We start from the raw sequence: 16,047 nt of genomic DNA, 5'->3' as shown, positions 1-16,047 counted from the left end.
CAAGGAGGGGTCGCTATGAGTCGGGGCCGACTCGATGGCACATAACAACAACAACAACAATCCATATTGCAGACTGTAGTCTTTAATCTTCATCAGCAAGTGCTTCAAGGCATCTTCACTTTCAGCAAGCAAGGTTGTGTTGTCAGCATATCACAGGTTGTTGATGAGTCTTCCTCCAATGCTGACACCACATTTTCTTCCTATAGTCCAGCTTCTCAGATTGTTTGCTCAGCATACAGATTGAGTAAGTATAGTGAAAGGATATAACACTGACACACGCTCTTCCTAATTTTAGACCATGCAGTATCCCCTTGATCTGTTTGAATGATACACTCCTGGTCTACATAAAGGTTCCTCATGAGCATAATTAAGTTTTTGGAATTCCCATTTTTCTCAATGTTATCCATAATTTGTTATGATCCACAGAGTCAAATGTTTTTGCATAGTCAATAAAACACAAGTAAAAATCTTTCTGGTATTCTCTGCTTCCAGCCAAGATCCATCCGACATCATCAATGACATCCCACATTCCACATCCTCTTCTGAATCCAGCTTGCATTTCTGGAAGTTCCCTGTCAATATACTGCTACAACCGTTTTTTAATTATCTTCAGCAAAATTTTACTTGTGTGTATTATTAATGATATTGTTCAATGATACCCACATTCTGTTGGATCACCTTTCTTTGCAATGGGTACAAATATGGATCTCTTTCAGTCAGTTGGCCAGGCAGCTTCTTCCAAATTTCTTGGTGTAGACAAGTAAGTGCCTGCTGTGTGGCATCCATTTGCTGAAACATCTCAGTAGGTATTCCGTCAATTCCTGGAGCCTTGTTTTTCACCAATTCCTTCAGTACATGTTTGAACTCTTCATTCAATACCATTGGTTCTTAACCATATGCCACCTCCTGAAATAGATGAATGTAAACCAATTATTTTTTGTACAGTGACTCTGTGTATTCCTTCCATCTTTTTTTTTTTTTTTTATGCTTCCTGCTTCATTCAATATTTTACCCACAGAACTTTAAATATTGCAACTTAAGACTTGAATGTTTTCTTCAGATGTTTCAACTTCAGGAATGCAGAGCATTTTTTTTTTTTTTTTTTTTTTTTTTTTTTTTTTTTTTTTATCTCTCTCTCTTTCGGTTTTCTAACTCCAGGTCTTTGCACATTTCATTATAATAGTTGACTCTGTCTTCTTGAGCTGCTCTTTGAAATCTTCTGTTCAGCCCTTTTATCTTGTCATTTCTTCCATTTGCTTTAGCTACTCTCTGTTCAAGTGCAAATTTCACAGTCTCTTCTGACATCATTTTGGACTTTTCTTCATTTCCCGTCTTCTTAATGACCTTTGACTTTCTTCACATATGACGTTCTTGATGTCATCCCACAATTAAACTTACTGATGTGGAGTAGGACCCAACACATAGCAACCCCTCCTTGGGTTTCTAAGGCAATATCACTATAGAAGTAGATTGCCCAGTCTTCCTTCATAAGTTTTTGATCAATTTTCAATACATCAAATCTATCCCTCAGATGGCCCCTACATTCAGGATGGATATAATCAAGGTCCTATTTTGGCTCCTGGGGACTAGTTTTAATGGTCTTCAGCTTCTACTTGAATTTACAATGAGCTACTGATGGTCTGTGCCACAGTCAGCTCCTGGCCTTGTTTTGCCTAAAGATACTGAGTTTCTTCATCACCCCTTTCCACAGATATAGTCAATCTTATTCCTGTGCATTCTATCTGGTGAGATCCACATGTACAGCTGCCATTTATGTTGTTGAAAAAAGGTGTTTGCAATAAGTAAATCGTTGGTCTTGCAAAATTCTTATCATGCAATCTCTGCAGTCATTTCTATCACCAAAACTGTATTTTCCAACTACTTATGATTCTTCTTTATTTCCAACTTTCACTTTCCAATCACCAGTAATAATCAATACATCTTGATTGCATGTTTGGTCAATTTCAGACTGCAGAAATTAGTGAAAATCTTCAATTTCCTCATTATTGGCTTTAGTGGTTGGTGTATAGATTTAAATAATAGTAGTATTAACTGGTCTTCTATGTAGGCATATGGGTATTACCCTATCACTGACAACACTGTACTTCAGGGTAGATCTTGAAACATTCTTTGTGATAATGAATGCCATGCTATTCCTCTTTAATATGTCATTCCCAACATAGTAGATCATATGGTTGTCTGATTCAAAATGGCCAAAGCCAGTCCATTTCAGCTCACTAATGCCAAGGATATCAATCTTTATGCTTTCCATTTCACTTTTGACAACTTCCAATTTTCCTATATTCCTATTTCATACATTCCACATTCCAATTACTAATGGATGTTTGGAACTGTTTCTTCCTATTTTGAGTCATGTCCCATCAGCAAATGGAGGCCCTGAAAGCTTTACTCTATCCACATCATTAAGGTTGACTTTACTTTGAGGAGGCAGCTCTTCCCTAGTCATATTTTGAGTGCCTTCTGACCTGAGGGACTCATCTTCAGGCAGTATATCAGACAATGTTTCAGGGCTATTCTTAATGTTTTCCAGTAACCATATCATACAGCATATCATTGCAATTCATAAGCATTTTCACTGGCCAGTTCTTTGAGAAGTGGATGGTCCCTTCCTTCTTCTGAGTCTGTCTTAGTCCAGAAGCTCCTGCTATTCTAAATACCAGTGGCATAGCCTCCAGCCTCACAGCAAAATGCAAGCCACCACAGTATGAAAACTGATAGATGAGTGGTGGAACCTGTACATTGAATAATATTACACCACTGTTAATTTTTTTATTTTGATCATTGTATTGCAGTTACACAAAAATGTTAGTTAACATTTGGGAAATCTAGGTGAAGGACATAAAGGAATTAGTTGTAGTGTAGTTGGAACTGTTTTCTAAGTCTAAAAATATTCAAAGTAAAAAGCAAAAATATAAATAAATAAAACAAAACTTGCCCCAACTCACAAGAAATAGCTAACTTGAAGGGACTACTCAACAACAATAAGGCTGGCTCAGGTGCCAGGTACTGTTTTAAATGCTGAACTTGCACACTGAACTTCCTCTTTATCATCATCAACATCTTCATGAGGCACAGAGAAGTCAAGAAATATCTCCAATATCACACAGCTAGTAAGTAGTAGGAATTCCTGGGTGGTGCAAATGGTTATGTTTTTGACTGCTAAATGAAAACCTGGTGGTTTGGGTCTACTCAGAAGCACCTTGAAAGAAAGGCATGGAAATCTACTTCCAAAAGATCAGGCATTAAAAGTTTATGGAGCACAGTTCTACTAAGATACACATAGGGGCCCCATGAGTCAGAACCACTTTGAAAGCAACTAGTTTGGTTTGGTATTTTGTAATAAGTAGCAAGGCTACAAGAAGCCCTAGTGGCACAGGGGTTACATGTTCTACTGCTAACTGAAAGCAGTTCCAACCCACCAGCTGCTTTGTGGAAAAAAGATGTGGCAGTCTGCTTCTGTAAAGATTCTCACTCACTGCCATTGAGTTGGTTCCAACTCACAACAACCCCCATTGGATTTCCAAGGCTGTAAATCTTTACGGAAGTAGACTGCCCAATCTTTCTTCCATGGAATGGCTGGTGAGTTCAAACCTCCAAATCTTCTGGTTAGTAGCCAAATGCCTTAAACAACACGCCTGGCAATTCACTTCCTTAAAGATTTACAGGCTTAGAGACCCAATGGGAGTATCTATGAGTCAGAATCAACTTGATTGCAGTGGGTTTCTGTAAAGATTACAGCCTTGAAAATCCTATAGGGCAGTTATACTCAGTCCTATAGAGTCACTAAAAGTTGGAATCAACTTGATGGCCATAGGAAAGACAGGCTACAAGCCAAGCAGTCTGACTCTAAAGCCTATGATTTCATGTGCTTAACTGCTCCCCTAAGGGGCCATAATGGTACAATGCTTAAAAACTTGGCTGCTAACAGAGGTTCGACCTCACCAGCCACTCATAGGAGGAACGACCTAGAGATCTGCTCCCGTGAAGATTACGGACTAGAAAACCCTACAGAGTAGTTCTACTCCATACACAAGGCCACTATGAGTCACAATCAACTCAATGGCACACAACAACAACTAGTCCCCTATAAAACAGATTCTATGAGAAGTCCACAATCAGAAATTAATAGATCTTTCAAATAAAAAATGTAATGTCACACTTTTTTTTTAAATATAGGGTTAAAAGTCAAGAATATCTTTTAGAAATTAAAATAAAGAAATAAAAGAATGATAAAAGAGAGCAGAGATAAGTGTTATAAAGAATCAATCCAGCAGGTCCAGGATAGGGCTAATAGGATTTCCAGAAAGAGAAACAAAAAAAAATAAATAGATAGAGGAGAATATTATCAAAGAAACGGTAACAAAGAAAATTCCCCAGAGCTCAAGAGGAACAGGAGTATGCAAACTAAAAGGCTCTCTTAGTGCTGAGCAGGATAAATGAAAAAGACTCTGACCTAGACACATCCATCATTGTGAAATTTCAGACTCCAAGGATAAAAAGGAGAGCCTAAAAGTCTCCAGGGGGAAAAATGCCCAAAATTAAAACAGGTCACCCACAAAAGAATAAGAAGCACAATAAGATTTCTTTCAGTGATACTGGATGATTAAAAAAAAAAAAAAAACAATGGAGTACAGTCATTAACATTCTGAGGGAAAATAATCTTTGACCTAGAAATGAATTGAACTATTAATCAAGTAAGAAGGTGAAATGCATTTTTAGGTATCAAGGGCTCAGAAAAACTTATTTCCCATTTCTTCATTTTATTTTAGAGAGATGTGGCATAATATACATTTTTATTTATTCTTTCTTCCTTCAACTAATGTAAGAATGTACTCCAATAAGATAAGTATTGATTTGGATGATGGGAAGGGCAATGTATCAAATGTGAGTGATCAACACGGTGGCATTAAGGAAGAGGAAGACATAGAGAGGTGCATAGGAGGGACAGATAACAAAGATGAAACCTTTTGCACATTTAGTTCTGTGTTGTAAGTGATGGCAAACACTGATCCACAAGTGGATAGATGCATAGACAGGCTGAACAATTAGGTACATTTATGCAGGAGGGAGTGTGCCCATGACCATGTATAGAGTTGGGAAACATTGTTTCTACAAGTGTGTTTGTATGCTCTGTTAGAATTCCCAAGTATATAGTAGAGCTGACTGACAAGGGACAAAGTTGTAGTCATTTCTTGGCCACAGCCAGCTAACCAAAGGGAGTAAGTAGTTGGACCTGTGGGGTCAGGACCACAGTCACAGGGGACATCCAGCTCAACTGGATACATACTACACAAAAACATTGTTCCACATCCTACTTCAGTGAGTAGCAACTGGGGTCTTAAAAGCTTGCAAGTGGCCATCCAGATGCAACGATGGGTCTCTCCTCATCCAAAGAAGAATGAAGAAAACCAAAGAAACATGTAAACACTTAATCCAAAGGACTGGTATACCATGTGATCCTCAGCCTGTATGATTATGCAACCACAAGAACTAGATGGTGCCCAGCTACCACTGTCAACCACTCAGAGGGAGATCTATGTAGGAGATCCTGGATAGAGTGGGAGAACAATGTGGAACAAAACTCAAAATCATGAAAGAAAGAAAGAAAAAAAAAAAAAGGACCAGGTTTGCTGGTCTGAAGAAGCCTGGTGGAACCCCTGGGACTACAGACCCTAGCTGCCCTTCAGTTCTAGAACTGAACCCACTCCTATGGCTTCCAGTTAAACAAAAGACAAGCATATGAGCTGAACATTTACATTAGGAAGATACACTCCTTGGAGAGATCAATTATGGGAGAATAGAAGGGCTGTGTATGCACAGAGAGATTGCTGGGGGAGGGCAAGAGTACATGGGAGGGAAGGACACAGGGAAGTGGTGGCTATGGGGAGAAAGAGGCCGGAGAGCTGTTGCAATGTGGGAGACTGCAGTCAATGTCATGAGACAAATTGTATGTGAACTGTGGTATGGAAGATGAATTTGCCCTGTAAACCTTCACTCAAATCACAATGAAAAATTTAAAAAAATAAAAATAATGTACTCCAACAAAACAAAATTTACAAAAGAAAAAACGGCATTTGGGAAACAGTGGCTCAATCCCAGAGAACAATGAAGGGGAATCCAAAAGTGAGGGTTCTATAGCAAACCCAAAGGGCACGAGGTGAAATGGAACAAGAAGATGAAGGGATCAAGGATAAAAGGGGAATTTCATACAATAAACGATGTGATTCAAGTTTGAGGTGACAATAAGGATAAAATAAAGGTACTGTATGCAAGAAAAATAGGGAAAAAGAATAAAGGCAATTAGAAACTCTAGGAAAAACAATAAGTTATACAATGAAGACATGATTCAAATATAAAGCAATTCATCTAATTTAGGGACAGATAATCAGTGGTGTGTTAGGTTGGGTTCTCCAGAGAAGCAAAACCAGTAAAGCTTAGAGAAAAAGAGAGAAAGAAAGAGAGAGAAATTTATCTTAAGAAAATGGCTCACATACATATAGAAGCTGGCAAGTCCCAATTTCTTGGATCAATCGTCAAGCTGTAAGTATTTCTGACTCAACAGCTGAAGGGGCTGATGAGCTCAAGGTTGGCAGGCAGTATACTGGAAGTTGCCTCCAATGCAGGACGAATCCAAGATCACCAGGCCGAATGGTGTACTGTTCACTCACAGACACTCGTAGGCAGCACAACAGGATCCAGATCCACAAAAGAGTGTCTCATTTTTCCAGGATATCCATAAATACATAGGAAGCAGGCCACACCCCTAGGGAAACTCCCTTTCAATGGTTTGGCTGCTCAGAACATATACATCCGAACTCATCATGGGAATAACCCACATCACAACTGTTTAAACCACTCAGAATTATGGTCCAGCCAAGTTGACACCCAACTCCAACTATCACAAGTGAGTTTCAAGAAGATAAATGAAATGGATTATAAACAGTAAAAAGAACACTTAAGAAAACAGTAAATTGGTAAAACCACCACTCATCTGTTAGTCTGTCATATTGTGGTGGCTTGCATGAAGCTCTGCCACTGTTATTTCAAAGACCAACAGGATTACCCCTGATGAACAGGTTTTTGGAGCTTCCAGACTAAGATGTATTAGGAAGAAAGGCTTGGTGATCTATGTCCTAAAATTACCAATGAAAACTTCATGGATCACAACAGAACACTGTCTGACTCACTTGCTTTGGGTACATCATAAGGAAAGATTACCGAAGGATGTATTTGGTGAAGTAAAAGACCAGAGAAGGTATGGGAGATGCTCAGTGAGATGGATTGGCATAACAGCCACAATAATGGACTCAAACATTCTGGTGATCATGAGGATGACACAGGACTGGGCAACGTTTCATTTTGTTGTACTGCAGTGTAGTAAAGTACTTAGTGTGGCTTTTCTACCCATAAGTCTTTGTAAGTCCAAGGTGGGATCTGCTATAAGCAACTGAGGAGCTCCTGATTGCTGAAGTTGTCCACCTGAAGTATTTCTGTTGGGAGTGGCACAAAACAATGTTCTGGGAGGTTCCCACTCTCTCTCAGGTGCTTAGAGTTCTGATGCTATGATTGGCTAGTTTGGCCACTTGCCAAGCTCAAAAGGAGGCCTCCTAGAGGCAGAACTCTCTCTGACTGCTGGTTGAGGAAGATATGCTGCTGAAAGAGACACATGCTCCTGAAAGAGACACACACTGCTGGGAAAGAGATGCACGAGACATGCATTGCTGAGTGAGACACCGAGGAACATTCACTGTTGGGAGTGAGACTGTGAGAGACTGTTAGGAGAGAGATTGTGGGCTGGGAGAGAGACTGAGCATTTTTCCGGAACTTGAATTGTAGCCTGGTGCTTCCCTAATAAACCCCAAAATCTGTGAGTGAGTTGTGTGTGGCCACTGCAGTGAATTATCGAACCCAGAAGAGAGGTGGTAGGTACTTTAGGAGGAATGGTTGGAGAAAGGGCTGGAGGGAGGCAGCATGTCTGGCCTCGCAGAATAGGCCTTGGGCTATTGATGGTGATTCTGTCTTCCTCTTGTGGGGTTAGAGGAGGTTCAAAGATGTGGCCTCCTTGCCCTTTTGGCATGTACATACAGTCACCATGACTCCATAGCAGCTATCTACTTCTGTTTATCTACATGGTTTAAAAAAAAAAAAAAAAAAACCCACAAGATTCTTCTCCCTATTAAAAAAAAAAAAAGTATCAGAGACTCAAGGAAAAACAAAAAAGCTACTTCAAAATCTGTTGTTGTTGTTGTTGTGTGCTGTTGAGTCTTGAGACTTATAGCAACCCCATGTGACAGAGCAGAAGTGCACCATAGGGTTTTCTAGGCTGTGATTTTTTTTTTTAATTTTTATTGTGATTTGGGTGAAAGTTTACAGAGCAAATGCATTTTCCATACGGCAGTTCATACACATTTTGTTTCATGACATTGACTGAAATTCCCCACAATGTAACAGCTCTCTTCCCACTTCTTCCCTATAGTTACCACTTTCCTGTGTCCTTCTTTTCTATGCATTCCTGCCCTGAGCTATCTCCCTGTGCAAATACTGCCCTTTAGTTCTCCCATGATTGATCATTCTAAGGAGTGTATCTACCTGATACAAATGTTCACCCTATATGCCTGTCTATTATTTGGCTGGAAACCATAGGAGTGAGTTCAAGTCCATACCTGAATGGTCACTAGAGGCCAAAGCCTTGGAGGTCTCACCAGGTTATATCAGACAAGTAAAACTGGTCTTTATGATTTTGAGTTCTGTTCAACATTGCTCTCCCACTCTATCCAGGATCTCCTGCACTGATCCCTTTTGAGTGGTTAATGATACTAGCCAGCCATCATCTAGTTCTTCTGGTCTCATGATCATTTAGGCTAAGGTTTGCATGGTCCACTAGTCCCTTGGGCTAGTTGTTTCCATGTGTCTTTGGTTTTCTTCATTCTTCTTTGCTCTGGATGAGGAGAAACCATTTGTTGCATCTAGATGGCTGCTTGCAAGCTTTTAAGCTTTTTCCTACTCAACCAGAGTAGGGTGTAGAACAATGTTTTTATTTAGCATGTTATGCCAATTGAACTTGATGTCCCCTGTCACCATGGTCCCAAGACCACAGGTCCAACAACTCACTCCATCAGGGTAGCTGACTGTCCCTAAGAAGTTATCATAACTTTGCCCCCTATTGGTTCTAGTTATATGGACATTCTTACAGCACATACAAATACATATGTAGAAATATCATCTGCCAACATTATGTATGATTATGGGCTAGGCTGTAATCTTTATAGAAGCAGATTGCCAGGTCTCCCCTGTAGCCACAGAGTGGATTCGAACTGCAAACCTTTCAGTTAGCAGCTAAGTGCTTAACTGTTGCACAACCAGGGCTCCAGAGGCAAACTAAACAGAGCTAAAATTATTTTGAGCAACTGATGGCATCCAAGAGACATTTATCCATTTGGACATTTTTTTGAGTAACATTGTACCATGACAATGGAAACATAGAGAAAGAAATAGCTCAGCAGTGAATATTTCTCTAATAATAATGCAAAAGCTGAATGTCAATTTTCAACTATTTGAATCAACCTTCACCCAGAGCATAGAAAATGTATTTTGATTAGAGAATAGACAAAAATGTGATGGACCTTAACAGTGTTAAAGTGCAAATATAGTCAGCTCAAGCTGGGATGCAGAAAAGAGAATGGAGAAGGAGGAGGAGAAGAGTAGGTGATTACTCTTTTCATTATAATTCCTTTCTTCTAAAGGCATTATTGTGAGCAAAACTATTTTTAAAAATTTTAAAGAGGAACTTGTTACCAGTGGCCAATGCTACAAAAAGTCAAATAAGGAAGAGCTAGATTTGGCCTAGCTGGTGACCTTGGAAAGGAACACTTCAGTAAAATATTGGAATGGAAATCAGGTTGTGGTGGGCTGAGAGTGAGTGGGAAATGAAGATCTTAACAGGACAATCATATCCTGCAGAACTTGAAGGCCAAGAGAAAGGTTGCTAACAAGATTAAAAAGTAAAGATTAAAACTAAAAGGAAGATTGTTGCAGTTATTTTTATTTATATGAAACAGATTTGAGCATGTTTTTTAATTTCATCAGGGTGGAGAGGGGATGACAGGTGATGAAATCCAGAGTACAGGAAGAGGAACTGACCTTGGACAGGAGATAGGGTATCTATTCTTCTGAAATGAGATGGAAAGAGATAGAAGTGGGCTCATTTAGGGAAGCAGGAAGCAAGATCATAGACAGCTTCTGACACTTACTGTGACCAAACCAAGAGCTGGAAGAGCTACGGAATAGGTCATTTCAAACACCAAAACAAGAGAACCAACAAGGACTCATTCTTGAGTAAATGGACTAAGGTGACAGACCTGAGACAAGGTTGACAGCACTTTTATGTTTGAGAATCATTTATATTACCTCATCAATTGGTTGACTGTCCCCCCCCTTCATGAGAATCCTTTTAAGATAACTCGATATCTGGATCTAGAAGAGTATCTTTGTAGAATTTTGTGCCATGTTTGACCTAGGAAGATAAAGTTTCACTCATCTATATAAGATTTTACAGCAAGTTAGTAGCAAGAAGGGTAACAACAACTACCTTCTTATTTTATATCCTTCTAAAACACAAAATGAAATGAACCTTTGCTCATTTGAGATTCAAACACTTTTAAACAAAAGAAATATATTTCAACTGACCAGCTGTTTCGGTTACCTAGTGCTGTTCTGACAGGAATATACCACAAATGGGATGGATTGAACAAACAGGAGTTTATTCTCTTATAGTTTAGAGGCTTTAAGTCTGAGTTCAAAGTGCCAGGCTCTAGGGGCTGGGTGAAAGCCCCTCAGCCTTGGGCTTCAGCTCTGCCTTCTGCTCCCAGCCCACTGAAGCTAGAGGCTTTTCTTCGCTCAGACACTTGCTGGCTGCTGAGGCTGACAAGCCCAAGGTTGACAAGTAAAAAGGCATAGCCCCAATGTTACCAAAACACATGGCAGGCCATTGATTCAAGTCCATGAAAGTCCCAAGATTGGCAGAGCATGGGCAGGCTGCTGAACAACGAACAACTCAGCTACATGCAGCGTTCAAGCATCCCATAAGCTAGAGACCGTTCCCAAAGCTGTTGCTTATATATGGGAAGCATACTACATCCCTAAAGCAGCTACTCAACTGCTTGTGGTAGGTCCCACCATGAAGCTGAATGCCAGTCTCATCATGGGGAATAACTATCACCAGGTGCCCAGCCACTCAGCCAGGCCCAGCCAAGTTGACACACAAAGTTAAACACTACACTAGCATTTATTGCAATAACATACACAGTTCTCACAATCTTATAAGAGAGGTACAACTACCTACTTTACAGATGCTGAGTTAAGGTGAAGCATCTTGCCCAAAATCCCAAGAGGCAGAAGCCAGAACTGCTGCCTAAAATCTGTCTACTTCTAAAGTACTTATGCTTTCTATCTACTCTGTGAAGCACACAAGTGAACATAAATTTGGTAAGGTATTGGTGGTTCAATGCTAGAATTCTTGCCTTCCATGAGGGAGGTCCAGGTTCGTTTCTGGGCCAATGCATCTTATGCATAGCCACCACCCATCTGTCACTGGAGGCTTTATGGAGGCTTCTGTGCTGCTACAGTGCCAAGAAGGCTTCAGCAGAACTTCCAGACCAGGACTCAAAAAAAAGGCCTAGCAATGTACTTTCAAAAATCAACCAATGAAAACCACATGGGTCACAACAGTCAGCTCTGCATTGATTATGGGGATGGCGCAGGACCAGGCGGTGCTTGTCCCACTGTGTGTGGGGTCACCATGAGTCAGGTGCTGACTGGATGACATCTAACAACACTCAATTTGAAGGACAGTTGACCATTCTCAGACTGCAAGTTTATTTGAAAGGCAATCAGTTCACCAGGTTTTCTTCAGTGCTCTCTACTTGTGACATATTGAAATGGGAGAATTTTGAAAACATAAAAATTAGCTAAGCTTAGAGCTGCTGACCATGCCTCCAAACCTGGGTGATCAATATAAAATATACATGCCAAAATCAGTACTTTAAATTTGGAGATAATATCTAACCACATGCTCTGCATTAAGAATTAAGATCACTACATTCAGCAGCATCATTCTAGAACTACTTTCCCCTGTGTTCTATTTCTCATTCAAATTAATCTGATTGTTATTTGGCTACCAAATATTAAAAATATAAATCTATGTCTAAGAAAAAAATTTTACATGTACTTTAAAGGAACTAATTCTTTTCCAAATAGATAAGCAAATAAGCAGACAAACTGGTCAACTTTATTTTAAACTGTGCATGCCTCTGTAAAATTTATCCATACTTTTTGCATTTTTTAAAATTTATGTTAATAACCCTCCATCCGAAAGTGGTTCTTCCTCTAGGTATTTATGCTGATGAAGTAGTGTTATGTCACTCCATGCCAAGCTTGCCCTAAGTAACCTGCAGCATGCAGACAGATTTTAATAAAATGAAAACATGTTTTTCTTGCAAAGAGTTGATTTTAAATTAAGTTACAACCAAAGCCATCATTTTGAGTCTGCAAAACTAACCTCATTAAAAATAAAACAACAGCCTAGAGTGTTAACGGAGCAGAACAATTAGTTTTAAAAGTTCTGGGACTAAAACTAAATTTGTGGCAACCACAGACACACATGGATTATTTCTGTCTAAGGCAGGCCCAGCTCGGGAATACCAGGGATGTCAGGGAAAGGGAAGCTTAAGGGAAGTATTTATTGAGCAGTTTCCATGTGTGTCCTAGATTACTGGAACATGATACAGTCAGACTCTAGCATTAACACTGCTCCAACTAGAGCAATGACTGTTTCAATACCCTTAGCAACTTGAAACCTTGAGATTTCAACAATGGCATCAACTGGCTAAGTAGTTCTGAGTAATATAATCACACTGATTTATCATTTCACATGAATGTGTTTATAGCTTATAAACAAGGCTACGGTGACTCCTCCTACCTTACATATACTGACATAATGAATTTACAGCCTTGATATTACTTTCTGTTAAAAATTACAAAAACGGTTTGTAGAGTTGAGATAAAACCTAATCCATCATCTCACTTCATCTTAAACCATTCTGTTTTATTAGTTTACAATCGCTGCCATTCTGTAGATTTCTTGTTTTGGGTTGGCCTTACTTCTTGGTCTTTAACTCTGGTAAGCTATTGCGCATCTTTCAGGCTTATGGTTTTACACTTTCTTGCTTTGTTGGTTCACCCTCCCATAGGTCATTGTTCATGCTCTGATTATTTATTATTCTATTCTAATCTATTCTTTGATACACTCTCTTATCTTTACCATTTCCATCCTGTTGAAATACAGATTTCACGATGAAGATTAACCTCTATGCTACCTTAATCAAATTGCTCCACACTTTTACATAGCAACTGCTTTGCCTGGTTACTCTGTAAGGACGTTCCCCCTCCTTAAGAGTTACCAATAACATCAGTTTCATTCAAATGTTAGCTTCTAAACTCTTAGAAACATATTCTATTATTCCCCAACTTTTCATTTTCTGTTAGGTTCTAATTTATTAATACCTGCTTTTCTTCTTTCCCATATCATTACTCTGTTTTTTGGCCATTTAAATTGTCCCCTATGACTAGAATTTCTGCTAACTGAAACAGAACAGGCTCCCCTTCTCCTCCAACTTCACTGCTTACACATTCTGATTATTGAGGAATCTACCTAAATTTTACTTCCCATTTCTTATATTCTCTTTATTCACTGTATCACTAAGGGAGCTGAAATTAAATAGAATTACTAATTTTAACTCATAAATTTAGAGCAAACACAAAATGTACAATAAAATAAAAAACCTAAATAGACATAGATTCTGTGTCTTATCCAGTTTAGCCTTATCATCCAATGACCTTGCATCAAATTGAATTTTCGCTACACAGTACTAGAAGCATCCATCACTGTCTAGAGTCACAAAGTGGCCGGGAGCAAAAAGCACAAGGAATATGTATAATCCAAGCACATGCATATTAAAATTGCACATTGCCCAACAGTTTTCCCCAATAAAGGTAAGCAACTCTTCTTTAAAAGATAACTATATGTATATAGCACACAAGCAGGTTTGCACCCAAGTTTATGATTTATGATTTTGTATGGGTTTTATGCAGCTAAAAATCCAAAATTTAGAGTTTAGGCTTGATTTTTCAAAGTGAATATTAGGCTATAAAACTAAGCATTCTAAAGGAATAAAATAAAGAAGAAAGATAACATAATGTCTTGGGTTTGAGACATACCATCCTAACAGACCCCATTTAAGTGGTAGACAGACTAAGGAAGACTTGATAGCAATTCACTGTGGTTGGGGAAAGATTATACAGAAAGAATGGGAGTGGGTATTAGGAAAAGGGAAGAAAGTAAAATAAAACCAGAAGGAGGCTTTGATGAACCAATGATGACATGTGCCAAGATAAAAGGGATAAAATTAACTCAAATTTCTACACCTCAGGCCAAAACAAAACGAAGGGGACTCCAGTGCAGCAACATACTATGATTTTCCTTAACTTCCATTGATAACAATTAATCATCAAAACAATTCTGATGAAATACAATCATCAGTCTTTGGGACTGGGGAAGAAGATGACTTATACCCAAACTTTAAATTGGAGAAAATTAGAGTAGCACATTAAAAGAAATAACTTTTAAGTAGTCAGCTTCCTACCACACTGGCCTTCAATGTTTCACCCCTGGAAATACACAAGCAGAGGACAGACAGTCAAAGATAGCCCAAAAGACATCCCTTCGTTTAACTGGATTTGACTTCTACTTCTTCTCAGACCTCCTTTCTCCAAAAACAAAACTATGTAATTTCATATAGACAACAATGTAGAATAAAAAGAGATATTGTATACTCTATTCCTGGCCAAAATTTCCTTTTGTTCTTAGGTAATAATCATCTTTAAAACTGTCCTTTCCACTGGCTATTCTACATGGAAGTGAAAGCTTTAAATCTTAAAAATAACAATCAGCTCACACTGATGAGTTAAAAGAAATTAGAATACACTCATTATGAATAAGGGAGAGGATTCAATACTCCAATGTCATTTTATTCTCATTACAGAAAGAGACCTGTGTATTCTTTAGCAGTGACAGGAACACAGGAAGTTAGAGGTCAAAGAAGAGAAAGTGTAAAATTGATACACAGAGATTACCATGAAGTGATGCAAACTGTACAGCCAGAAGGTCATATTTATAAGACTAATTCTTCTAAATAATTTTGACACTGAATTGCGTTTGGTACATCATGTTTCAAATATCTATACTTGGGACCACAGGTTCAAACACCAGCATAGATGATTCATATTTGTCTACAGGGAATAATAGTTATCATATGCCACACAGCTAAGTGTAAGGGATTATTTGAAACCCCATTCTATAAAAAGTAGTGGCTTCTTTTAAAGTAGGAACATTATGCTTTTAGTCAAACAAATGAATACTCAGTTATTCACCAAACCATCTTGATTATTCCAGGTATAACTGGTCACATCTGGAGAGGCAACAGCTAAATGGGCAGTGCCCTGAAATGTTCTATTGAAGACCTGATTGTCTTTTCTCCCCTTACCTGATAATGAGCCTGGGCTTGCTGTGCTGAGTTCAGGGTGACATTGCAAAGCTTGCAGTACAAGGGCTTACATAGCTCCTCCAGGGCAGAGTCTTGCTCCCCTCCCTTAGGTAAGTCGTCTTCCCCTGCCAGAGGCAAGGAAGCCTCTTGCCCAAAAGGTGTCTGTGATGGAAGCTGCAAAGTTCCTGTAGACCTGGTAGCCACTGACATAGGAGGAGAGGATGAAGGTCGCTTAGGTAGAGGAAGCCCAGAGTGTTGCAAGAGGATCATTGGGTAGAAAAGCCTTTGGCATAATCCAGTGGATGATGAGAAGTCTGGTCTTTAGATCTAAATCAAAAAGCAAAAGAATACTCATTTAAAAATGTGACATCAATTAATCATGGGAGAATAGATGGGCACTGTTTGCACAGGGATACAGCTGGGGAAG

At 39.0% G+C, this 16,047-nt stretch overlaps 1 protein-coding gene across 1 annotated transcript in view; it reads right to left on the bottom strand.

Annotated features, from left to right (window-relative positions):
* Positions 1-15,890, bottom strand: part of ZMAT3 (zinc finger matrin-type 3) — a 51,277-nt gene extending 35,387 nt beyond the window's left edge. Inside the window, exon 1 of the mRNA XM_007948283.2 lies at positions 15,621-15,890. Coding sequence (XP_007946474.1) covers positions 15,621-15,890 — 270 coding nt within the window. The remainder of the gene's footprint in view (positions 1-15,620) is intronic.
* Between the last annotated feature and the right edge of the window lie 157 nt (positions 15,891-16,047).

Source organism: Orycteropus afer, unplaced genomic scaffold (genome assembly GCF_000298275.1).
Source record: "Orycteropus afer afer isolate SDZICR_OR568_19922 unplaced genomic scaffold, OryAfe1.0 scaffold00210, whole genome shotgun sequence".
In the NCBI taxonomy this organism is placed as follows: Eukaryota; Metazoa; Chordata; class Mammalia; order Tubulidentata; family Orycteropodidae; genus Orycteropus; species Orycteropus afer.
The sequence above is the reverse complement of the archived record's forward strand: the minus strand, read 5'-3'. Positions and strand labels throughout refer to the sequence as shown.